Source organism: Thalassophryne amazonica, chromosome 9, assembly GCF_902500255.1.
Source record: "Thalassophryne amazonica chromosome 9, fThaAma1.1, whole genome shotgun sequence".
Classification (NCBI taxonomy): domain Eukaryota; kingdom Metazoa; phylum Chordata; class Actinopteri; order Batrachoidiformes; family Batrachoididae; genus Thalassophryne; species Thalassophryne amazonica.
In genome coordinates, this window is record NC_047111.1 from 69,300,830 (window position 1) to 69,328,739 (window position 27,910).

The following is a 27,910-nucleotide window of genomic DNA, read 5'->3' on the forward strand; positions in this document are numbered from 1 at the left end:
GAACTGTTAAAGATCCACTAAAATAACATCATTTGTTACACAGCCATGGTTATTTAATGGCTTTCTGATTCCTTTAATACAGATCTCTTAATAATACTGAACTTCTTTTATTTGTGATTTATTTAATTCCTTGCATTTTTGGACATGTGCCTGAAGACACAACAAAGGGAGTGTTTAATTATGACTGACTTCTTTTAACCAGGTTTAACACAAGCCTCTTAAATAAAACTGCATTTATTACATAGAATTCATGTAAGCCTGAAAGCATACAGTATAAAATGAATGATTTTTATATTTAAGTTTAAAGCAGTTTTCTAGGCCACAGATTTTTCTTGCATAAGAGCTTTGATTTCATAAGTCTAAAATCCAGTAGAGGATCATCACCTACAGAATCTGGGGATAATCACTGGTGCCAAATTGTCCTTTTCACAGTCCTCCTGCTCCTGTCGGTCTGCCCTTCTCTTTCTTTGTGTTTCACTGTTTCCACTTCTTTAGCTTTGTTTGTCACTGCTGGTCCATTGAGGCATATCTGTCCTCCGGTGCCATTTATAACTTGTAACAGCCTGTTTGGCTGTAACAATCTGCAATACGCCTCACACAACTAACAGCATTTTCTGACAACTGTGGAATTTGGGGACACAACTTTTTGCTGTAAGACTGAAGCAAATTTTTTCAAACCATACTCGGAATGTTTCTTTGAATGAAATTAAGTTAACACTCCTTGTGTATATGCATATGAGGTGCATCCAAAAGTATCCAACCTAATTTTATCCCACGGAACTAAATGCATGTCATTTAGTGGGTATGTGTAGGGAACCTTCTTCCGCATGCATTAATTTTTTCTCGACCGCACAGCACATCAGTCACAAGCAGCAAGCCTTCGAGTGAAGACTTGTACTGAGCACCCATCAGATTTTCATTTGCTATAACATCACTTGAGCAAGTCCACAAGCCAAAATGATCAAATGATTGACAGAATGCTTCCATCAATGACAGAACTGCTGGGAGAAGTGTGTGAGAGAGTAGGAAGCCTGACGAATCACAGGAGTGTTGTGTTTGGCCAGGAAAGCCTGACTCAACAGAGAAGAATGAATGGCTGCAAGACTTCCACATACAGTTGCTTATTCTCTGCCATCAGCAGCTTTGACACAATTTTTTCTGACACTGTCCACATGCCCAAATCCTCCACAAAAATGGAATGTACTGAACCTGCGCTTATCCTCACATCCTCCACCAGTTCTTGGATGATGGCACGGCGGTCATCCACAAGGTTGGGTAGGATTACTTTGAAATGTAATCCAAAAGTAATCAGATTACAAGTAATCCAAATGTATGTACATACATACATGTAATCCACATGTATTCTTTCAAAGTAATCCTACCCAACCTTGGCTCATCCATGACCAAAGTCCATATCCTGTCAAACGCTTAGTCATTTCAGCTTGTTATTGCCCTTGAGTTGTTCTGTCATGTCAAAGTTGAACATTAAAATCTGGATGAAAAGCATCGTGAATCAAACATTTTAAAATGGTTATAAGCCTGTTGGAGCTTTGCGAAGCTGTTAATTAATGATTGTAAAGCCAAACATGTTGGTAAACCAAAAACTCCCACATTTGAGGTAAAATAATGGCAGTTGTTAAAGCAAGTTAACTGTGGTATGAAAAACTGTGGCCTCCAGGCTGTTTAAAACAGAAAGACAGACAGACAGACAGATAGGGGCGATAACATAACGTCCTCCAACTTTGTTGGTGGAGGTAATAATAATAAATGGTTTGCGTGGTGCCACGCACTCACCGATGGCAGAAACATCCAGCAGAGTGAAAAATCCCCCCATCTCGAGTCCGAGCTTCTCAGGGGCTTTGAACACAGCACTGATGGATGCCATAGCGTGCGCTTTTCACAGCTGTGTATGATGTAAATCCTCCTTTTCCCGTTTGGCAGTGCATTGCCAAAATCACCTATATGAACAAGCCGCTCCTGGTCATAATCCATCACCTCCTCTGCCTGATTTGGTCCACATGTGATCATGATGCTTTGACAATGTCTCAGAAAGGTGCAGCTTTGATTTATAAGCAAATATTTCTGTGAGTTCTCCATGAGTGGGTGTCTGATGCCACGATTCATATTCCCATCATGTCCTCTGCATTACACTTTTCCAGCCCTCTTTGATTGTGTGACTCCATCTCACTTTCATCACAGCAAGAAACGTTTCATCATGACAGCACGCAAGAAATCTTAGTCATAAAATGCTCTGTCATCTGTAACTCAACATAAAGTTCTTGCTGTCTGGAAGTCAGAAACATGAGAAAACTTCTCTTTTTATTTTACGCTTGACAATTTCATTTGGAAAAGAATTCCTGGGGGGGAGTGGGGGGGGTTAGGGTTAGGGTTAGGGTTAGCATTGTATTTAGCATTTTTAGCATATTTAGCATTTAGCATTGTAGTTGTTTTTTAAACAAAATAGCTCAATGAATTCTATTTTGTTACTGGTTGAAATGTAGCACCATAAATACATTTTATAAAATGAAATACAGGAAATAATAGCTCAGCCAAAGGAAGATGAAGCTGGTTTGTCATCGCCCAAATCTAATCAAGGCGGTTGATGCCTGTTATTGAATTATTTTCCTATCGATCCCAGTCATGTAACCTTCAGTGCGGATGCTGCCATGTTATTTTGCAAAAAGAGACCACATAAACTCATTGCACAACTCGACCAACAACAAATCTGGTGCCCTCCAGTTATGTGGAACACTAAGATTTTGAGTCTGAAGAAAGAAGTATTCACTAATTATGGTTTAGGAACCATAAAATCTGTCTGGATAATTCAGCTCAGTGCCCTCAAATGATACATAGATCAGGTAAAACTGGTTCACGTGTGATCAAGATTGACAACTTGCAGATCTGCAGTGCGCAAAAAAAAAAAAGAGAAAATAAAGAGCAGCAACAGGTCTGAAATTGCATTTATTCTAACTCTTCATTAATCTGAGACTGAGAGGCACCTAGGAAGAGTTTATGGAATCATGAGGTTGCTGTACAGAGGTGTATGGCAATGTCGTTATTATTGCAGGAGAACGAAGGTTCAACTCTTTAGGGTCCTGGTGCTATCTGTGTTACTGTAAGGCTGTGAGACTTGGGCACTAACCAGTGAGGAAAGACAGTGACGGGATATCTTTGGTACTAGGTTTCCTTGGAGGATCCTTAGCTATGGCCAAAATGAATGTGTCAAACGAGTGGTTACTTAGTGAGATTAAGATGAAGAATATCACTTGCATTGTGAGGAAGCATCAGCTTTGGCATTTTGGCCATGTGGCACAATTCTTTATGCATGATCCAGGGCACAGGTTGGCCCCAGTGGGTGAAGAAGGCCAAAGGGATGCCCATGTTTCACCTGGCTGCGGCAGCTAGATGGTTATTTTAGACATGTGGGAATAGACTGGCTATTTACCTGGGTGGATTGCCATTCTGTTTTGGAGTGGATGCAGTGAAGTGCAGCACCAGCACATGAGTCCAGACATGACTTGACTCATTAACTCTTTAACTTTTTGGAAATATTGTACAACCCCAATTCCAATGAAGTTGGGACGTGTAAAATGTAAATAAAAACAGAATACAATGATTTGCAAATCCTCTTCAACCTATATTCAATTGAATACACCACAAAGACAAGATATTTAATGTTCAAACTGATAGACTTTGTTGTTTTTGTGCAAATATTTGCTCATTTTGAAATGGATGCCTGCAACACATTTCAAAAAAGTTGGGATGGGGCAACAAAAGACTGGGATAGTTGATGAATACTCAAAGAACACCAAACACCTAATTGGAAAAGGTGAGTGTCATAATTTAATATACGTAAAAGGAGCATCCCTGAAAGGCTCAGCCGTTCACAAGCAAAGATGGGGTGAGGATCACCACTTTGTGAACAACTGCGTAAAAAAATGGTTCAACAGTTTAAGAACAATTTTTCTCAGAGTTCAGTTGCAAGGAATTTAGGGATTTCATCATCTACAGTCCATAATATAATCAGAAGATTCAGAGAATCTGGAGAACTTTCTACACGTAAGTGACAAGGCCAAAAACCAACATTGAATGCCCGTGACCTTCGATCCCTCAGGCAGCACTGCATTAAAAACCGACATCATTGTGTAAAGGATCTTACCGCATGGGCTCAGAAACACTACAGAAAACCACTGTCAGTTAATGCAGTTCGTCACTACATCTACAAGTGCAAGTTAAAACTCTACCATGCAAAGTGAAAGCCATACATCAATCAATCAATCAATTTTTTTTTTATATAGCGCCAAATCACAACAAACAGTTGCCCCAAGGCGCTTTATATTGTAAGGCAAGGCCATACAATAATGATGTAAAACCCCAACGGTCAAAACGACCCCCTGTGAGCAAGCACTTGGCTACAGTGGGAAGGAAAAACTCCCTTTTAACAGGAAGAAACCTCCAGCAGAACCAGGCTCAGGGAGGGGCAGTCTTCTGCTGGGACTGGTTGGGGCTGAGGGAGAGAACCAGGAAAAAGACATGCTGTGGAGGGGAGCAGAGATCGATCACTAATGATTAAATGCAGAGTGGTGCATACAGAGCAAAAAGAGAAAGAAACAGTGCATCATGGGAACCCCCCAGCAGTCTACGTCTATAGCAGCATAACTAAGGGATGGTTCAGGGTCACCTGATCCAGCCCTAACTATAAGCTTTAGCAAAAAGGAAAGTTTTAAGCCTAATCTTAAAAGTAGAGAGGGTGTCTGTCTCCCTGATCTGAATTGGGAGCTGGTTCCACAGGAGAGGAGCCTGAAAGCTGAAGGCTCTGCCTCCCATTCTACTCTTACAAACCCTAGGAACTACAAGTAAGCCTGCAGTCTGAGAGCGAAGCGCTCTATTGGGGTGATATGGTACTATGAGGTCCCTAAGATAAGATGGGACCTGATTATTCAAAACCTTATAAGTAAGAAGAAGAATTTTAAATTCTATTCTAGAATTAACAGGAAGCCAATGAAGAGAGGCCAATATGGGTGAGATATGCTCTCTCCTTCTAGTCCCCGTCAGCACTCTAGCTGCAGCATTTTGAATTAACTGAAGGCTTTTTAGGGAACTTTTAGGACAACCTGATAATAATGAATTACAATAGTCCAGCCTAGAGGAAATAAATGCATGAATTAGTTTTTCAGCATCACTCTGAGACAAGACCTTTCTGATTTTAGAGATATTGCGTAAATGCAAAAAAGCAGTCCTACATATTTGTTTAATATGCGCTTTGAATGACATATCCTGATCAAAAATGACTCCAAGATTTCTCACAGTATTACTAGAGGTCAGGGTAATGCCATCCAGAGTAAGGATCTGGTTAGACACCATGTTTCTAAGATTTGTGGGGCCAAGAACAATAACTTCAGTTTTATCTGAGTTTAAAAGCAGGAAATTAGAGGTCATCCATGTCTTTATGTCTGTAAGACAATCCTGCAGTTTAGCTAATTGGTGTGTGTCCTCTGGCTTCATGGATAGATAAAGCTGGGTATCATCTGCGTAACAATGAAAATTTAAGCAATACCGTCTAATAATACTGCCTAAGGGAAGCATATATAAAGTGAATAAAATTGGTCCTAGCACAGAACCTTGTGGAACTCCATAATTAACTTTAGTCTGTGAAGAAGATTCCCCATTTACATGAACAAATTGTAATCTATTAGACAAATATGATTCAAACCACCGCAGCGCAGTGCCTTTAATACCTATGGCATGCTCTAATCTCTGTAATAAAATTTTATGGTCAACAGTATCAAAAGCAGCACTGAGGTCTAACAGAACAAGCACAGAGATGAGTCCACTGTCCGAGGCCATAAGAAGATCATTTGTAACCTTCACTAATGCTGTTTCTGTACTATGATGAATTCTAAAACCTGACTGAAACTCTTCAAATAGACCATTCCTCTGCAGATGATCAGTTAGCTGTTTTACAACTACCCTTTCAAGAATTTTTGAGAGAAAAGGAAGGTTGGAGATTGGCCTATAATTAGCTAAGATAGCTGGGTCAAGTGATGGCTTTTTAAGTAATGGTTTAATTACTGCCACCTTAAAAGCCTGTGGTACATAGCCAACTAACAAAGATAGATTGATCATATTTAAGATCGAAGCATTAAATAATGGTAGGGCTTCCTTGAGCAGCCTGGTAGGAATGGGGTCTAATAAACATGTTGATGGTTTGGATGAAGTAACTAATGAAAATAACTCAGACAGAACAATCGGAGAGAAAGAGTCTAACCAAATACCGGCATCACTGAAAGCAGCCAAAGATAACGATACGTCTTTGGGATGGTTATGAGTAATTTTTTCTCTAATAGTTAAAATTTTGTTAGCAAAGAAAGTCATGAACTCATTACTAGTTAAAGATAATGGAATACTCAGCTCAATAGAGCTCTGACTCTTTGTCAGCCTGGCTACAGTGCTGAAAAGAAACCTGGGGTTGTTCTTATTTTCTTCAATTAGTGATGAGTAGAAAGATGTCCTAGCTTTACGGAGGGCTTTTTTATAGAGCAACAGACTCTTTTTCCAGGCTAAGTGAAGATCTTCTAAATTAGTGAGACGCCATTTCCTCTCCAACTTACGGGTTATCTGCTTTAAGCTACGAGTTTGAGAGTTATACCATGGAGTCAGACACTTCTGATTTAAAGCTCTCTTTTTCAGAGGAGCTACAGCATCCAAAGTTGTCTTCAATGAGGATGTAAAACTATTGACGAGATACTCTATCTCCCTTACAGAGTTTAGGTAGCTACTCTGCACTGTGTTGTTATATGGCATTAGAGAACATAAAGAAGGAATCATATCCTTAAACCTAGTTACAGCGCTTTCTGAAAGACTTCTAGTGTAATGAAACTTATTCCCTACTGCTGGGTAGTCCATCAGAGTAAATGTAAATGTTATTAAAAAATGATCAGACAGAAGGGAGTTTTCAGGGAATACTGTTAAGTCTTCTATTTCCATACCATAAGTCAGAACAAGATCTAAGATATGATTAAAGTGGTGGGTGGACTCATTTACTTTTTGAGCAAAGCCAATAGAGTCTAATAATAGATTAAATGCAGTGTTGAGGCTGTCATTCTCAGCATCTGTGTGGATGTTAAAATCGCCCACTATAATTATCTTATCTGAGCTAAGCACTAAGTCAGACAAAAGGTCTGAAAATTCACAGAGAAACTCACAGTAACGACCAGGTGGACGATAGATAATAACAAATAAAACTGGTTTTTGGGACTTCCAATTTGGATGGACAAGACTAAGAGACAAGCTTTCAAATGAATTAAAGCTCTGTCTGGGTTTTTGATTAATTAATAAGCTGGAATGGAAGATTGCTGCTAATCCACCGCCCCGGCCCGTGCTACGAGCATTCTGACAGTTAGTGTGACTCGGGGGTGTTGACTCATTTAAACTAACATATTCATCCTGCTGTAACCAGGTTTCTGTTAGGCAGAATAAATCAATATGTTGATCAATTATTATATCATTTACCAACAGGGACTTAGAAGAGAGAGACCTAATGTTTAATAGACCACATTTAACTGTTTTAGTCTGTGGTGCAGTAGAAGGTGCTATATTATTTTTTCTTTTTGAATTTTTATGCTTAAATAGATTTTTGCTGGTTATTGGTAGTCTGGGAGCAGGCACCGTCTCTACGGGGATGGGGTAATGAGGGGATGGCAGGGGGAGAGAAGCTGCAGAGAGGTGTGTAAGACTACAACTCTGCTTCCTGGTCCCAACCCTGGATAGTCACGGTTTGGAGGATTTAAGAAGGATTTGCGTCTGTCCATTTGAAATGGACAGACGCAAAGCGGAAAAGTGTGCTGTGATCTGATGAGTCCACATTTCAAATTGTTTTTGGAAATCATGGATGTCGTGTCCTCCGGACAAAAGAGGAAAAAGACCATCCAGATTGTCACCAGCGCAAAGTTCAAAAGCCAGCCTCTATGATGGTATGGCGGTGTGTTAGCGCCCATGGCATGGGCAGCTTACACATCTGTGATGGCACCATCAATGCTGAAAGGTACATCCAGCTTTTGGAGCAACACATGCTGCCATCCAAGCAACGTCTTTTTCAGGGATGTCCCTGCTTATTTCAGCAAGACAATGCCAAGCCACATTCTGCACGTGTTACAACAGCATGGCTTCGTAGTAAAAGAGTGCAGCTACTAGACTGGGCCGCCTGCAGTCCAGACCTGTTTGCCATTGAAAATGTGTGGTGCATTATGAAGCGCAAAATACAACAACAGAGACCTCGGACTGTTGAACAACTGAAGTCGTACATCAAACAAGAATGGGAAAGAATTCCACCTACAAAGCTTCAACAATTAGTGTCCTCAGTTCCCAAATGCAGTGTTGTATAAAGTACCGTAAAATAACACTTAAGTAAAAGTACAGATACCCGTTAAAAAACGACTTTGGTAGAAGTTCAAGTCACTGATTGAATTGCTACTCAAATAAAAGTCTTAAACTATCTAGTATTTATTGTACTTAAGTATGACAAGTAATGTGCAACTAAATGTACTCAAGTATTGAAAGTAAAGGTACAAGTAAATGTTAATAATCAAAAATGGACTGATTTTTTTAAATAAAAGTTTATCTCGGCTTGTAAATGACTGGTAGTATTAGTCAAAATACTGAAAATTGTGCACATCACACAAAAACACTTCAGAAACAAGGTTTCAAAACCTAAACGAGAGTAGGCTACTCACTAGGTGTTCACAGGAAACAGTTATTTATTTCTATATGTATTTATTTATTTTCATTGTTACGTGGTTTTATCTTTTCTGTTGTGTTTTGTTTCATTAGGTTCTTTTTGTCTCTTTCTCTAAAATTGTATTGTAACATTATTAGTCTATTATTATTGAATATTATTGCCTATTATGTAGACTATTATCGTTGTTACTATAATATATGAATAAAAATAAATTTAAAAAATTACAATTTGACTCTTTTACGACATCGAACGCTGAGCCATTAATTATACAGAAAACAAATCAACACAAATGTGCTGATGTGAACAGCTTAATGCTAACTTTAACACTGAAAACGCCATAGACATGCTAACGCATTAGCATCTGTCCCATTTTTAAGTTATAAAATACATCTATCAACTGTTTCAGAAGACCATAACAGGTCAGTTTAACATAAAAATATTAAATATTACTCACAGACATATGCTCTTCAGGATTTTAGTGGGCAAAAAATTAGAATAAAGCGAAATAAAATCCACGAATCGTAGATCGAAGCACTGCTTCGACCTGCGAATCACTGCTTCGATTGGTTCAAGGTTCAAAGCAAAGCCGTGCTGCAGAAAAGTTGATTACAGACCCGCTGCAGGTCTGTAATCAATGTAGAGAAATTATCATTTTCCTGACAAACACCCCTCAAGTGCACAACTGCAAAAAAGCCTACCGGACATGCCCCATGACAAATCGGCCTGACTTTGTTACAGTCACTAGTAATCAGTGGTGTCTCTGGGTGAAAACACAACTTTTTTCGAGTGTGTGTGTGTGTGTTTGTAACGTGTAACGGCATGGTGCATAGAAAATGTATCGGAGTAGAAGTATTCAATTAATGTCGGAAATGTAGTGAAGTAAAAGTGAAAGTAAGCTGAATTAAAAAAAACTCAAGTAACGTACAAAGTCTCCCAAAACGTACTTAATTACAGTAGTGGAGTATTTTTATTTCGTTACTATACAACACTGCCCAAATGTTTATTGAGTGTTGTTAGAAGGAAAGGTGATGTAACACAGTGGTAAACATACCACTGTTACAGCTTTTTTGAAATGTGTTGCAGGCATCCATTTCAAAATGAGCAAATATTTGCACAAAAACAATAAAGTTTATGAGTTTTAATATTCAATATCTTGTCTTTTTGGTATATTCAATTGAATATAGGTTGAAGAGGATTTGAAATTCATTGTATTCTGTTTTTATTTACATTTTACACAACGTCCCAACCTCATTGGAACTGGGGTTGTACAAAAAGAACAAATTATCACATATAAAGAAAACTTTAATTAATCTTAGGACCTGTGATGTGAAGCAGCAGGGGTGCTGGCTAAGTGGTTAGTGTGCTTGGTTTCATTGTGCTGGAAGGGTCCTGGTTCAAACCCCACCCCTGCCACATTTCTCCATATAAAGTGGAGTTTTGTCAGGAAGGACATTCAGTGTAAAACTTGTGCCAAATCATCATGCAGACCCACCTTGGATCTACTGTGGACACCCTGAGTGAAAACAAGGGAGCAGCCAAAGGGTCTTACTTACTATCTGTGATGTGAAGCACACATGCTTTTTTTCTGTCTCTCTTCATAATCCACAGAAAAACACACAGATAAACACAGTGGATTCTGCTTAGATTTGAGACAAATAAGTTAAAATGAGGGAGTGTTGAAGAACAGAATTCATTTGTGAAATGGACCAATCCGAGCAAGCCTTTCTTGGCAACTAAGCTAGCTGATCACATGACCTAGTTATGTCAGCTGTATTCCATCCATAGTATGTGCCACATGTTGAAAAGGAGTAAATGAACTGGTGTCCATCTGGTGTTACTCACCAGTCACAAACTGTCGTGCTGCTGTTGATCTTTTGTCTTGGTGGCTTCCCTCACTAGCCTCTTTCTTGCTCGGTTACTCAATTTTCTGTTTGTACGAGGGCCGATTGAGAAGTTTTAAGATTGATCCAGAAAAGAGCAGGGTGTGGATCTCCATCTTTTGCATTCTGTGAAAACAACATTTCTCAGCATTGCACCTAGTGAGTCAAAAGTTCACACTTTATGGAGAAATGATGTTGGAATGACAGGGTCAATCTCAAAACGTCTCACTCACCCCTCATATTTCTTAATCCATGATGTAAGTAAATCTAAGACATAATTAATGACTTGGAAATATTCATGCAATCCATCCAGTACTTGTTTAAAGACAATTGGCTCTAAAAGCAATCATTTATATTAAAAATAATCCTTATATTGATTTTGTTCAATTATCTATAGCCTCTGAAAATCAAAGGACTGTGTATAAAAATGACTGCATTTCCTAAATAGTTTTAACCTTGACACTCTGATTGCTTTGTTTATCTCCACTGTGGTGATGCACAAATGCAACATGACAAAAAAGTGTACCACCATCCGAATACCTAACTGACTGCATGCATTCAATGCGTGTAAAATTTTGGCATTTTTATGCACAACAACCCAAACTGCAGTAAATGTAACGTCAACAGCGATCGTTCACTCAGTTAGCGGGTAGAGTTGTTGTCTCCAACTTCTCACTGTAACTTTTTTCTCCTGAGATGTTTTCATAGGCTCACTCAAAAAAAGGACAAAAAAACAAAATAAAACGTGTGCACCGACACAAGGAACTTTTAAAGACAACATTTCAGACTATCTTCTCTTTCTTTGTGTGCGCTTTTCTTCTCTGCAGGCACAGTGGGATGGACTGACAGGCCACATTGTTCTTAATAAGACAGATGGCCTGAGGAGAGACTTTGATTTGGACATCATCAGCCTCAAAGAGGACGGCGCTGCCAGGGTGAGCACTGAGGCCCAGAACAGCCAATTACATTGCAATGCGGTGGCAGTGCCGACTGATTCATTCCATTACGTGTGTTTCGTTTTCTCTCATCCATGTTTATTGTTTGGTTAAGATTTGTAGCGATGTGAATTTGATTAATGCTGCACTGTCCTTCATGTTGCTATTTCCACATTTTCAAAAGGGTTTTGTGGAGGGTGGAAGTCGCCTTACCAAAAGGTGGATCAAGGTTTGTGCTGCTGCCCTGTTTGGCCTGAGCCTCTGTTGTTTTTCCTCACTCCTCTGTTCCTCGCTCTATATGCCACACACCTCCCTGCTGCTTACCTTGTCAACCTTGTTTCTCTTCACTGATTTTGTATACCTCAAAGTTATGTATTTGACATTTAAATTTTGCCTGTGCTTTGGCCCTGACACTTGTCAAAACTGTACTGCCGACTAAAAAAAAGCATTAATTTCCTGAAAGTAGTAATATCTCAGTGTAACATTTAATGTTCCCGTCATTCATTTTTGACAAACACATGATGTATAAGTAATGCAGGCAAGGGATTTGTTCATTGTCAGTTTGTCAGACAACCTTTTATTATGTACTTCGCCAATGCATAGACAGCCTCAAGAGGCATGATTGCTGTTGAAATGATAGCAAGCGTCAGGCTTCAGGACTTGTAAAAATCAGATTGCTGAGGCGTTCTAATGTAGTTTATGTGGATGATTGACACGTGAGCATGCTAGATGACGTACTAACAGCTAGAGCAGGGGTGCCCAACCTTTTTTGAACCAAGATCTACTTTTAAAGTTGACAGTGTATCGAGATCTACCAAGGCATATCAAATGCCATAGTGTAGCCAGAATTTATTGTGCACCAATATAATAACACAATTTTCTGGCACATAATGATAAAGTTTTAACAAAAATAATGAAGTAAATGTGCATGGTGAAAAGAATAAGCACAAGTAGGCCTTGGACTGGCCTCAAGTTGGAAAAGTTGTTCCCTACCTTAATGGGACTTCTGCCACTGAGAGGAGGAAGAAAGTCTCTCATAGTAGGAGCTGAGTGCCAGCCATAAGCAGGCACTCTCTTTCTGCATTAGATTCCAGAATTGGACATTCATGTCAGGTGTTGTTCTGGATTTGAGCTCAATGTCATTTTTTCAGTGTGAGGATCTTATTCTCAATATCACAGCTATTCAGGTTGAAGAGTGATGCCACTTTGGATGTTATACAATCCACATCTATATTTCCCCCAAATGGAAAACAGTGAAAACTGCAACAGGTTCAATGGATGCAAAGTCAGTAAAGTGCTTGTCAAATTCTGACAAGATGCTCTGCACCTGATCATCACAACATGCACTCTCAAGCTCCACTCAGTCATTGTCCTGTTGCTACTGCAACCTGCTTGATAGCAGGTGTAACTTGCTTTTAAACATGCTCATGGAGCTGATCATGTTGAAGATGTTTGTCCTTGAGCTTGTCAGTCAGATTGGTAAGAAAGGCTAAATCCAAAAGCTGTGCATATTCAGCATGGTTTCAATGTTTCAGAAATTCTTTAATTTTGGCAACAATTCAGAAAACCATTCCAGAAATATACCTCTGCTGAGCCACCTATCGTCTGTGTGTTCTGGTGTGCCTCCTCCAGCTGCGCACAGAATAAATGCGTCCTCAGACTCCCGAACACAACTTATTAGTCACATTCATTACATCTTCCATATTTATAGACCATTGCACTGATAGTGTAAGGAAAGTGAATGTACGGACCCACGTTAGGGGGTGTAAATGAACGGTCAATAGGAATACGAATAAATAACAATTTATTATGCAATGTGCAAACACAGGTCAAATATGGTTAGTCCAATTCACAACAAAAGGTGACACGTGGGCAGGCCCGAGGGTAGGAGACGCCTATCCAGAGAAGAGCCGGAACCCACGAAGCCCCACCACCAACCGGAGGCCTGCAATACACCAGGTGGTACAGGCCCGGATGTAGTCCCTGGTGTCGGCTTCGACTGATGGCCACCAGAACCGCTGCCGGACCACTGCCACGGTTCTTCGCACCCCCCGATGGCAGGAGAGCTTGGAACCATGACAGAAGTCTAAGATGGCAGTCCGAGCGTCTGGTGGCACATACAGCTTGTTGGGAGGACCACCTCCGGGATCCGGATGATGCGTCAGGGCCTCCCTGACCACACCCTCCATGTCCCATGTGAGGGCTGCGACGATAGTGGATTCCGGTAAGATGGTGTCCGGTGGGTCCAACAGCCTTGCTCCAACTTCCTCTTCGTGCACCCAGGACAGTGCGTCATACCGGATGTTATTGGTCCCGGGGCGGTAGGTGATCTTGAAGTTGAAGCGTCCGAAAAACAGTGACCATCGGGCTTGCCTGGGGTTCAGACGCTTAGCGGTCTGGATGTATTCCAGGTTCCGATGGTCAGTCCCTGCTCTGGGACAGCACGGCTCCTATCCCTGAGTCAGAGGCATCCACTTCAACAATAAACTGGTGGTTAGGATCGGGCTGCACCAGAACGGGTGCAGTCGAAAACTGGTGTTTCAACTCCCTAAATGCGGCTTTGCATCGATCCGACCAGGTGAAGGGGACTTTTGTGGAGGTCAGGGCTGTAAGGGGGCCGACTACCTGACTATAGCCCTTAATGAACCTCCTGTAGAAATTGGCGAACCCTAGGAACTGTTGCAGCTTCCTACGATTTACCGGTTGGGGCCAATCTCTCACCGCAGCTACCTTAGCCGGATCGGGTGCGACGGAGTTGGAAGAGATAGTGAACCCCAAGAAGGACAGAGAGGTGCGGTGGAACTCGCACATCTCGGCCTTCACAAACAGCCGGTTCTCCAATAACCGCTGAAGGACCTGATGGACATGCTTAACATGAGTCTCAGGATCCTGGGAGAAGATGAAGATATCGTCTAAATATACGAAGACGAATCAGTGCAGGAAATCCCGCAGAACGTCGTTAAGCAAAGCTTGAAACGTCGCGGGGGCGTTGGTGTTGCCGAACGGCATGACCAGGTACTCAAAGTGACCTAAGGGGGTGTTAAATGCCGTCTTCCATTTGTCTCCCTTCCGTATCCGAACCAGATGGTAAGCATTCCTAAGATCCAGTTTTGTGAATATTTTGGCTCCATGCAGGGGCGTGAACACTGAATCCAATAGAGGTAACGGGTATCGGTTGCGAACCGTGATCTCGTTCAGCCCTCTATAATCAATGCATGGACGGAGACCGCCGTCCTTCTTGCCCACAAAAAAGAAATCTGCACCTAACGGGGATGAAGAATTTCGGATTAGCCCGGCAGCTAATGAGTCCCGGATGTAGGTCTCCATTGATTCACGTTCAGGACGTGAGAGGTTGTACAGCCTGCTGAACGGATACTCAGCGCCTGGAACCAAATCAATGGCACAATCATACGGTCGGTGAGGGGGCAGGGTGAGTGCCAGATCCTTGCTGAAGACGTCAGCAAGGTCATGATACTCAGCCGGCACCTCCGTAAGATTGGGGGGGACTCTGACCTCCTCTTTAACTTCATCGCCAGGTGGCACCGAGGATCTCAAACACTGTGACTGGGAGTCGTGCACATTTCTGTGGAATGCCCATGTGATTTGTATGGCTCACCCATAACCCAGTCTCTAAGGGCGAGCGTTGGAGTTTAACCGTTTGGGGCAGTTTTTCTGCACATGCTCACTCGACCCGCAGTAAAAACACTCTCCACGGGCCAGCCTCCTCTGTCTATCCTTTGAATTTACTTTTGCCCTGCTCGTGTCCATAGCTTCATCAGCAGGGGGAGTTGGTGCTACGCGGAAAGCTCGAGCCTTGGAGCGGGGAGAGGACGGCGCTACTTCAGATCTGGAACGGAGAGGGACAGCGCATGCCCGGCCACGCCCTTCGTCTCGCTCCCGCTTGTATTCTTCTAACCGATTGTCCAATCGAATAACTAGATCAATAAGCCCGTCTAAATCCCACGGCTGATCCTTAGCCACCAGATGCTCCTTCAGGGCCGGAGACAGCCCATTTACGAAAGTGGCGCAGAGTGGTACTGAATTCCAACCGGCCCTCGCTGCTGCAACACGGAAGTCGATTGCGTAATCAGCCGCACTCCATCGTCCCTGTCTCATAGACAGTAGCATTTGAAGCAGACTCGCTTCTATTGGGATGATCGAACACTTGTTGAAATTCCCTAATAAACCCAGTATATTTCGAAAGGAGCTGAGAGTCCTGCTCCCAGAGCACCGTAGCCCAGGCACGAGCCTCGCCCCGAAGTAAATTAATCACATAAGCCACCCGGCTGTGGTCTGACGCGTACATCACGGGCCGTTGTGAGAAAATGAGTGCGCACTGCACTAAGAAGTCCGTGCACGTTTCGACACAACCCCCGTATGGTTCCAGGGGGCTGATGTAAGCTTCGGGTGACAAGGGAGGAGACCTTTGAATGACCACTGAACCTTCTCTATTAAGTGACTGGTCCACAGGAGGAGGAGTGGCTGCAGCCGCGCCTGATGCGCATGTCTCAACCTGCGTGGTGAGAGCCTCCATTCTACGGCTGAGGTGAATGTTCTGCTTGGTTAACAAATCCAACCGAGCAGTGAGGTTGGTAAGAATGTGTTGCAGCTCACCCAGCGCACCTCCTGATGGAGCCTGCGCACCTTGCATCTCCATTGGTTGTTCCATAGGTGGTAAACGCCCCTCGGAGTCCATGATGTGGCTGAGTTATCCTGTAAGGAAAGTGAATGCACGGACCCACGTTAGGGGGCGTAAATGAACGGTCAATAGGAATACGAATAAATAACAATTTATTATGCAATGTGCAAACACAGGTCAAATATGCTTAGTCCAATTCACAACAAAAGGTGACACGTGGGCAGGCCCGAGGGTAGGAGACGCCTATCCAGAAAAGAGCCGGAACCCACGAAGCCCCACCGCCAACCGGAGGCCTGCAATACACCAGAGCCGCCAAGACCCGACCTCCCCAGATGGCCACCGTCCAAGGCTGCTGGACCGGTACTGCTGGCAGGAGCAAAAACAGGTTAAGGTGGGTGAGTGTTCACCCAGCAAACAGTCAGCAACTCACAGTTATCCTCTTGGAGGAATAAATCCAGATACTCCCAGAGTGCAGAGGAAAAACTGGAGGACGTGCAGTGTCAAAGGTTATACTCAGTAAGTCAGAAGTGAGGAGTGGAGACGCCAAAACCTCCAACTTCCACAAACTCGGCTACAAGCTGCAAGTATAAGTCACAACTGCAAAGACTTCAGTTACAATGAATGTGCGTACGGCACAAAACGGCTGAGTAGGTTTACCTGTAAGGTAAGCTGATAACTCGGCAGAGTTATGGTGTCCTTCCCAGGCTTTTATGGAGAAGATGATGATGATGAGTGACAGCTGAAGACGGCCTAACGGGGCGCACCTGGTAGTACCAACAGGTCCGTGCGCCCTCTGTAGGGTATAAAGGTGCCAGTATGGCAGGGCGCCATCTGGTGGTGGGCCAGCAGTACCTCCTCTTTGGTGGCCCACACAACAGATAGCCGACTTTTCAATTCCTGCTCTTTTTAGTCACGCAGAAGCGATTTAGCCGGGAAGTTAGCATGCCAGCTTTTGTGAATCGTCTTGAAATGTCGCTCCAAACTCCCTTTCTTCACTAAAGCCCTATTTACATTGCAGATAAGACAGATGGATTTGCCATTTGAATAAATGAAAAAATAATCCTCCTCCACTCAGAATGAAAATTATATTTTTTGTTTTTTTTCTCCTCCGCCACACTCAAAAAATGGCTCTTTGGATGAACTTAATTCAATTATGTGTAGGATTTCCATCTAATAAATATACGAGGTCTGTCAATAAAGTAACGGCCCTTTTTATTTTTTTCAAAAACTATATGGATTTCATTCATATTTTTTTACGTCAGACATGCTTGAACCCTCGTGTGCATGCGTGAGTTTTTCCATGCCTGTCGGTTACATCATTCGTCTGTGAGCACGCCTTGGGAAGGAGTGGTCCTGCCCCTTCGTCGGATTTTCATTGTCTGGAAATGGCGGAATGAAAAGGACTTTTTTTCCATCAGAATTTTTTCAGAAACTGTTAGAGACTGGCACCTGGAAACCATTTGAAAAATTTATCTGGCTTTCGGTGAAAATTTTACGGGCTTCACAGAGAATGAGGACTGTTACTACAGCTTTAAGGACGGCTTTAAGGACGGTCGGTGCACCGTGCTCCGAGCTGCAACGACGAGGCACAAACCACCGGATCATTTCTAAACGGATGGCTCTGTGGATACAAGACCGTAGTGTGCTCTTTCTCTGGTTATCACAAGAGCTGGACATCAGCCATTTTCTGGCAGATTTCACTTTTAACAAGAGATTTTGTCATGGAAAGCCGCGCGGAGGCTTCGCTCGTTACGACCGATTCGCTGATGAAGCGAGACAAAGGAACACCTCCGTTTCGGAGTGTTAGAGGACAAGTTGGGACATGTCCAGCTCTCCACAATTTCTCTTATACTCACTCGACTGGTAAGCACTGAAAGCCGAGATAGGCATGTCCCAACTTGTCCCCTGGCACCCCGAAACGGAGGTGTTCCTTTGTCTCGCTTCATCAGCGAATCGGTCGTGACGCGCGAAGCCCCCGCGCGGCTTTCCATGACAAAATCTCTTGTTAAAAGTGAAATCTGCCGGAAAATGGCTGATGTCCACCTGTTGTGATAACCAGAGAAAGAGCACACAACGGTCTCGTATCCACAGAGCCATCCATTTAGAAATGATCCTGTTGTGTGTTGGGGGGGTGTGGCTGGACATTTTGGTGTTCTTCTTTTCTTTTCTTGCTCTCCAGGTGGTATGAAAACTGATTTGTCTGTGGAGAAGGTGCTGGCTGAAGAGTCCTTCACCCTCATCAACGTTATGTGCAGCACCTGTGGATGGTGCTCACATGCAAACTTAAAGACTTTCAGGTGAAGCAGATAATTAGATGGCGTTCTGCATTTAAGCCATGTGTGATTCAAGCAGAATTGCCGGGAACTCTGAGGACCGCGCCTGGGTTTGACACATCGTGCCTGAGAAGGAAGAAGGGTGAGGGACACATGCTGTCAGCACACATCAGAGGTGATTAATTGTTTGACTAATTGTTGATAGTACTTGGTATTTTGTTACGCAGTATATTTGAATTGTGATGAGAATTGTGCAGCTCGCTTCTCACTGCCGTGGCGTGCGGACCGGTGATCCTCCACCTGTTGTGAGAAGCTGCTCATTTGCATAAAGCTTAAATACAGACCTGAATGTGTTGCTGATGGTGTGTGCCTTTTGAAGGATATTGGTTGTAACTGCTGACTTACCTCACCTCTTCTATCCTTCGCAGAGAGTCGGTTTGTCGTGTCCACCTGGGGGGTGTTTGGCGGTAACAGTGAGTCCAGAAGCACCGGGCTTCGATCCTTTTAGGCGCTGGAGAGCGTGCCAGCCTTCACTCCACCAGACTGACGCTGTTTTAGTTTGTACACATTGTTATGCACCAAAGGGTGGAAGAAATAAATTGTTTTGTTATTGGAACCGCTTTCTGGTTATTTTAGCGCTGGGTTCCGTCTGACGCAGGTCCGCTCCTCAACCCGCGTCGACACATAACAGATCCGGTGGTTTGTGCCTCGTCATTGCAGCTCGGAGCGCGGCGCGCCGACCGTCCTTAAAGCAGTCCTTAAAGCAGTCCTTAAAGCTGTAGTAACAGTCCTTATTCTCTGTGAAGCCCATAAAATTTTCACCGAAAGCTAGATAAATTTTTCGAATGGTTTCCAGGTGCCAGTCTCTAACAGCTTCTGAAAAAATTCTGATGGGAAAAAAAGTCCTTTTCATTCCGCCATTTCCAGACAATGAAAATCCGACGAGGGGGGCGGGACCACTCCTTCCCAAGGCGTGCTCACAGAAGAATGACGTAACCGACAGGCGTGGAAAAACTCACGCATGCGCACGAGGGTTCAAGCATGTCTGACGTAAAAACATATGAATGAAATCCATATAGTTTTTGAAAAAAATAAAAGGACCGTTACTTTATTGACAGACCTCGTATGTAGCCCCAACTAAAAAAAAAAAAAACATCCATTCAAGATAATGTAATTTAACTGAGTTGGGATTACATATATTTATTAGGTGGAATACAATCCAGTGAGTCAGTTTTTTGAGTGATCACACAAACAAATAACTCATTGGATGAACTCAATTTGATTATGTACAGGATTTCCATCTAATAAATATACGTAGCCCCAACTCAAATAAAGCACATCCATGCAAGATAATTTAATTTATCTTGCATGGAAGAGCAGCCCCTCTTCACTGTGAGAAGAAGGGCTGCTGCTGCGCGTGCACGCAGTCATGAATGTAGCCTGTCACAAACAGGTAGAGAGACAGCTTGGTGTGCGCTCAAAAGTGTCCGTCGTCGGTTCAGTAACGGTGAAATGTGTAAGAAATACTGCTGCATGTTCAGGCTGCCTGTAAAAACAGCTTTGTGGGGAGTTGCAGCTGCATGTCCATGCAGCTGAGTTAAAACAGTGTCGTGGAGAATTCCAGCTGCGCATTCATGGCAGCTTAGTGGTTACAACTGGATTTTGCATGCTTTCCCGGGGTTTGCTCAGGTTCCTCCCAGTTCCAGAAACATGTAGGTTAGATGAATTGATGACTATACCTTAACTGCGAATAGGGGTGTTAATCTGTGTGTCCATCTATACGTCAGTCCTATTATAGACTGGCAGCCTGCCCAAGGGATACCCCACGTCTCACCCACTGACCGCGGAGATACCAAGCTCCAGCTACCCCATGACTCTTAAGTGAGATAAGCATAGTTCTCTACATTAACTAATATCAATTCATCCTTAAACTGACAATTTTTCGTGTGTAGCGATATGTGCTGCCCCAGAACTGAAGTTAGTGCCTAAACGGGGTGACACCTGAGATGTGAATGGTCAAAACATCTTCATTATCAATCATTTTCAATCCAAATATATTTAATCACTTCTTTTTAATGATACACGTTTAGTGAACATTGACGCAGAGATCCAAGTCTCACATCATATAAACGTTAAAGTATTGAATTTTTTTCACCTCTGCAGCCAATCATTTTGAAAAACTGATATATGGTGCATTAATTCGTCTCCCTCACATAGTTTGTTCACTGTCAGAGGTTGGAAAATTTATTCCTCTCTGCCGCCGTTGTCAGACAGAATGATATGCGGGTCGGCAGCAGCTGTCAAGCAGTAGAAGTATTGATTTATTCAGTAATTTTAATTCCCTTCAATTGGTTTGGACATCAAAAAGTCTTTCCTCAGAAGAAAATACTACTGTATCTTTATGAAATGTGAATTATCAGACTGCTGCAGTTGTGTTAGTTCTTGGGCATTGGAGTGTTAACTACACTCAGAAGAGGATGATTGCAAAACAAAGTGATAGTCACTTGGGAAATAAATGATTTTCTTTGAACATTTTAAACTTTCTGGAGAGAAAACGTCCTTTTTTTTTTGCCTCGGCTCAGGCTCAGTGTGTATCTGTGCTGTGGAAATGCTTTTCCAGTCTGATTTGGTTCTGCATGGAGACGAGCCTCGGGATTGTGAGATAACGTTTTACTCTCAGCAGTTGAGAGAGAAGTCCTGTCAGTTTTTGTACAGTGCTCTGTGGCATGCGTGATAAATTTGCTCAGCTAACTCCTCAGTGTTGATTCAACTTGTGTATGGGAAAATCAATAGTGTACCTCACTCTATATAATTCTCACTGTTGTGAGTAAAACACATTTTCATTTTATGAAATAATTTTGTTAGCCACATGGGATACATGGCCAGTACATTCTGATTGTCAGTCCCAAGCCTGGGTAAATGAGGAGGGCAGAAGAAGGAAGAGCGTTCACTATAAATGATGTCAAATCTTAGCCACTCTGGTTGCACAAGCCAGGGCATTCATACTGTCAGTCCCAAGCCTGTCTAAATGACTAGGTTTGCATCAGGAAGGGAAACAGGCATGAAATTTGCCAAACCAACCATGCAGTTCACACACTGAATTTCCTTACTGGATCTTTCGAGGCCTGGGTTAGCAATGACCACCACTGGAACACTCGTCCTGCAGGGTGCCTGTGGAAATTGTGCTACTGTTGGGTGCAGAAGAAAAAGAAGAAGAGGCAGAGCGTGTGCCCAGAAGTAGTGGGATAGTTAGAAGTATGGAAGTGAGAATTTTGAGTTTGAATGTTGACAGTATGACTGGCAAAGTGAGAGAGTTGGCTGAAATGATGGAGAAGGGAAAGGCAGACATATAGTCCTGGAAGTGAAGTAAGGCCAGGAGCATCAAAGGTGGGTTCAAACTGTTGTATCATGGTGTGGATGGGAGGAGAAATGGTGTCAGAGTGTGTTGGAAGTGATTTGGATGTCTGACAGGGTGATGAGTGTGAAGTTGGAAATTGAAGAGGTGAAGATAAATGTCATCAGTGCATATGCTCCACAGGTAGGTTGTGAGATGGAGGATTTCTGGACTGAGTTTGATGAGGTGATAGAGGGTGTTCCCAAGGAAGAAAGAGTGATGGTTGAAGCAGATTTCAATGAGCATGTTGGTGAAGGAAGCAGAGGTGATGAGTAAGTAATGGGTAGAAGAATGCAGAAAAAAGTATGAAAATGGCTATGAAAAATACATATTTGAAGAAGAATGATGAGTGGAGGAAGGTGCACACAGGAGGTGCAACCTGAAACAAATTGGAGACTGTAAGGTGGTGGCAGGGGACAGCATAGCCCCACAGCATTGGATAGTGGTTTGTACAATGACTTTACAGGGGAAGAATAGGAAAAGAGTGAAAGCTAAATCAAGGATCAGAAGGTGGAAGCAGAATAAGGATGACCACGAAATTCATGGGAGGCCTGAGACAGATACTGGATGGAATTGAAGCTAAGCTAAATGCTGGACAGCTACTGCAGATGTTGTCAGGGATACAGCTAGGGAAGTACTGGATGCGACATCCGAACAGAGGAAGGAAGACAAAGAGACCAAAAAAAGCTTTTTTTTTTTTTTTTTTTTCGATTTTGTATATATATATATATATATATTATATATATATATATAATATATATATATATATATATAAAAGAAGTCAAAGGAAATGAAGTCAAGGAATTGTCTGTAGACATGTGAGACAGGATTTTCTCGAGGCACAAATCTGAGGAAGGGTACAGAAACATTTTCTGCTGCTTTGAAGGACCCAATGAGCACAGTGGCCTCCATCATCCTTCAATGGAAGAAATTCAGATCCACCAGGACTCTTCCTACAGCTGGCCGCACATCTAAACTGAGCGACTGGGGAGAAGGACCTTAGTCAGGGAGGTAACCGAGAATACAATAGTATAATAGGTGGATTGCTGCAAAGAGATTGTCCTTCTGGAAGGTTCTTCTCTTTCCACAGAGGAATGCTGGAACTCTGACAATCAACCCATATGGTAGATTGGCTAGACGGAAGCCACTTCTTAGTAAAAGGTACATGACAGCTTGCAGTTTGCCAAAATGCACCTGAAGGACTCTCAGACCATGAGAAACAAAACCCTCTGGTTTGATGAAACAAAGATTGAACTCTTTGGCGTGAATGCCAGGCGTCATGTTTGGAGGAAACCAGGTACCATCCCTACAGTGAAGCATGGTGTTGGCAGCATCATGCTGTGGGGATGTTTTTCAGCGGCAGGAACTGGGAGACTAGTCAGGATTGAGGGAAAGATGAATGCAGCAATGTACAGAGACATCCTGGATGAAAACCTGCTCCAGAGTTCTCTTGACCTCAGACTGGGGTGATGGTTTGTATTTCAACAGGACAATGACCACACAGGCAAGATACCAAAGGAGTGGATGCAAGACAACTCTGAATGTCCTTGAGTGGCCCAGCCAGAGCCCAAACTTGAATCTGATTGAACATCTCTGGAGAGATCTGAAAACAGCTGTGCACCGACGCTCCCCATCCAACCTGATGGAGCTTGAGAGGAGCTGCAAAAAACAATTGGCAAAGTGCCCAAAGATAGGTGTGCCAAGCGTGTGTCATTATATTCAAGAAGACCTGAGGCTGTAATTGCTGAGAAAGGTCCATCAACAAAGCACTGATCAAAGGGTGTGAATACTTATGTACACGCCATTTCTTTCTTTCATTTTTTTAATAGCTTATCAATTTTTTCCCAAAAACATTTTCATGTTGTCATTATGGGGTGTTGTGAGTGCAATTTTGAGGAACAAAAGAAATTTACTCCATTTTGAAATAAAGCTGCTACATAACAAAATGTGGATAAAGTGAAGCACTGTGAATACTTTCTGGATGCACTGTAACTGCAAATTGAGCCAAGGTCTACATATGGTTAGTCCTGCTCCTATACACCTTCTCTGAGATTAGGGACAATACAGTTAATTAAATCCAATCCTATTGGCCGTATCCCTCATCTGGAGTGGCTATAGATAAGACAAATTTATGGACTCAGAGTGGATTGTGCTCTTACCAAAGGGCCGCAGTGCTGAGTGCTTTTAGCAAGGTTATAAGCGAGCACATTTTCTATCTGTGTGAGTGGCTGAACACAATAAGATAGAATATAATGACAGCTAAAAGCATGTTATCTTTTTCACCAGGTAATGGCCCTTTTGGGGAAAAATGATTCTGAAGAAGTCTGTAGCTCCGATTTCTATGTGTCTAGTACTGGGTTCTGTTATGTGGTGAATGAACGGCCGACCTGTTGTTTTGAACCAAAAATATCACAATTCATTATTTTTGGTCCCAGATTAAATTTCTAGTGAAAGCTCGTCTTCACCAGTGCATTAAATATGATCGGTTAATGCATTTTGTTGCATCACTGCCTGCTCTTAACCAATGAAGGGATTTGAAAGGGTCAGAATCCAGCTGCCAAATGCCTATTCTAATGTGACAACTGTGAGGATTATTCCACCACACTTGTTCACAGTCACAGTATGTGCTGCAAACTGCATCCTGGACTTTTCATTTATCCAGTCTCTGCTGTCATACCCCCCAAAATATCCTCCAGTTACTGACAGTATCATTTGTCCCCTATTTTGGTATGGCTCACATCATGATCCACTGTCACTGGATTAATTTCATGTGGAACAGAGGGAAATCTAATGCCACACATCAAATTTATCATGGAGGCTGATTGGGATAGTTGGATGTTTTAGATAAAGCACTGTGTACAACTGGAAAAATAATCACTTTTTTGAAACTGTGCATGAATGGAAAGTTTCAACACATGATCCAAAAACAGAATAAAGAAGGACATACATAGGACATAAAACAAATAATGTCAAATCTTTTCACACTTGATTTGCTTTTTATCACCAAAATGAGGACCGTGCCTCCCTGTTTGGGCCATCAAGGTACTGCAGGTGGGCTGAGAAGTCATTAAAAATGAAGAAATTTATTTAATTTTAAAATGAAATTTAAAATGATCAAACATATTTGATTGTTCTTAAAATGTCATCAGAAGTAACAAAACAAAGCCATTTGATTTAAATGACATGTTTAACATGCAGACGTTGTTGTGAACTTTTCTGAATCAGTGGATACCCTGATTGCAGCACTTGAAAATCTGAGTGATGAATTAGAGTGTCTTGGTTGCAACTGTTCAGGATCAAGACTAAATTCCAGTTTTTCAATGACGTCCTGGACTCGGCTATCAGAAGTGTATCTACATGCAGTGAAAGTGCTGAGCTTCTAGAGACATTCACTTATGTCAGCTTTAAGTTTGATGTCTCCAGATTATCAGGCTTGGGGATCACAACATGATTGGGAAGAGTCTATGGAATCATGAGGTTGCTGAACAGAGGTGTTTGGCCATGCTGATATCTTTGCAGGACAATGAAGGTCCAACTATTTCAGGTTCTGGTGCTTCCTGTGTTAGGCTAGTATTTCACTGACGCACAACTGGTGGAGAGCAAGTGTCAAGGTGCCTGTTTGGTCTAACGATCTTTAAATAAAGTGTCAAAAAATCTCTCTTCTGTCTTTTCATGCTATAGGCTTTTATTATCTTCTCTTCTTGCCTTAAGGGCCTCTTCACACATAGTACGAATAAGTACAAAGCAGGATGAATCTTGGTGGAACAACTCATATGAGCGAACCACAAAAACATCGAGCTGCCGGGCAGACGTGCATGATCCTGCTGTGATGGGGTGGTAGAGGGTGTTCCCAAGGAAGAAAGAGTGATGGTTGAAGCAGATTTCAATGGGCATGTTGGTGAAGGAAGCAGAGGTGATGAGGAAGTAATGGGTAAAAAAAATGCAGAATGCACAGTGCAAGCAGCTGGGACGTGTTTCACCACATTGTGCCGCTAATGTGGAGAAAAATAAAATAAAAAACAGCTGTATAATTAGTGAATATCACAGGGTTGATATAAATAATACATAAAAGGGGACACAATACAGAACCCCGTGGTTACATAACCCTGGTTAAATATAAAATAAATGCCACTCACAGGACTCGAACCTGTAAGCTCTGATTACCAGACAGAAACTTTACCACTGTGCTACCATTGCTGTCCTGTAAACAGTGGGGAAAAATGCCTGAAATCAACAAGGACAACACGCATTTTTATAAAAAAAAAAAAAAAAAGAGAAAAAAAAAAACACTGTGATAACTGACCAAATGGCATTTGTTACGGCGTATTTCTGCTGATACGTGACTGAAAGTGGTATATTTGTCGCACTGTTGGCTTGTCATATGGTTCTGCGGTGCACCGTTCACAGGACACGCATGTCCTGTCAGACAGATGTGACATTCAGATCGCCTGCTGTGTCCACATGAACTGACAGTCTGTTCCAGCTGGAACAGCCTGTCAATGTGCGCGCTCTCCAGCTCGTTGAAAAAGCGCTATATGTTTTAATGTATTTCGACTTAAGCACAGCAAGCAGACACGCGCGTCACAGTACACAGTTGTTAGTTCATGTACATCCAAACACGGTACATGTTTCCCACCTGGGATGTCCAGAACCACAGGTCTCCACAGCCGCTCCTGTCGGTGGACACACCTCCTATCCCCCCAGTGCACACACCAACATGTCACTGTGTCTGTGTGATGTGAACTGTCAGTGAGTCTGTGGTCAGCTGCTGACAGGCACCTCACTGTGCTGTGTGTGCTCTGACCTGCCTGTCCGGCCCCCATGTGATTCCCCCTCTCCCCGCCATGCCACATGTGTTGGTGGAATGGGAGTTGGGGGGGCAGCGCGACACACGCGTTCCGTTCACAGGACATGCGTGTTCTGCCAGACAGTCATGACATTCAGACATGTGTCCACATGAACTGACAGTCCATGACGGGGGCAGTGTGACACACACGCACATGTACGATACACATGCAGACCACATGTGTGTTGCTGTTTGCAAAGCCACATTCGTTGGGGCACATAGACAAATTTCACATCCAGCTCAACAGTGATTGTCTGCTGACTGTTTTGAGCTAATAGTGCGAAGTGGCCACACATTTTCTAAGTGCCAAGCGTGTGTGTCACCTGGAATTTGGTCAACACCTGCCGAGAGAGGGTTCGATGGGCTCTCACAGGGCACACTGTGTCATTCAGCCACTGGTGTGTGCAAATAGTTGTAGCAACAGGTGTATGAGGCATTGGAGGCAGCTACGATTTTACATGTATTGCATACGATTCCTGCTTCATGCGCACTTCATGCGCAATTCGACCACATTTGTACTATGTGTGAAGGGGCCCTAAGGTTTATCATGTAGGGGTGCACTCTTGACTTTGCAAGAAAACTTATTTTGTAGTCATTTCAGCACCACCATGAGTTAGACAGCTCCTTCCATGCTGTCTGATGCGATGATGAGGTTTGTTGACTGCAGACTGTTGTGCGCATGCGATTTAGAACTGGGGTGTTTAATCTAGATTGTTGACCTCTTAAAAATTTCTAATACAATAACCCAGGTCATTTATTTGATTGTAAAATCCAACACACTGTTGGTAAAAAAAATCAATCTTGACCTCATAGTGTGGATGGATGCGGGCATGTGCATGATTGCATGTGTACGTCTAATAACTAGTAACATGCGCGTAGGACCCGTCAATATATCTTGCACTGGGGCCTGTGCTGAGGTTGCTATGCCACTGCTGCTGTCTAACCACAGTGCTCAGGATGGTTGTGGACTATTACAGTGTTATTATGTGAAAGAGGTGGTGAAAATTCCCCTGACTTTAGGCAGAAAAAGCACTGAACATAATAAATAAATAAACAAATAAAAAATAAACAGAAGAAAAGTGTGAACAACTATTCACGAACTTACAGAATGATGCCCACTGAGTTGTGTCTCTCAAGTTCCATTGACATCCTCACAGACCATTAAAATATAAACAGTAAATCTGGATCACCTCGTCCATGTTCTCT

At 42.6% G+C, this 27,910-nt stretch overlaps 1 protein-coding gene across 1 annotated transcript in view; it reads left to right on the forward strand.

Annotated features, from left to right (window-relative positions):
• Nucleotides 1–27,910, forward strand: part of LOC117517330 (glutamate receptor ionotropic, kainate 1-like) — a 164,730-nt gene that overhangs the window by 53,554 nt on the left and 83,266 nt on the right. The window contains 2 exon segments of the mRNA XM_034178324.1: nucleotides 11,445–11,552; nucleotides 11,737–11,781. Coding sequence (XP_034034215.1) covers nucleotides 11,445–11,552; nucleotides 11,737–11,781 — 153 coding nt within the window.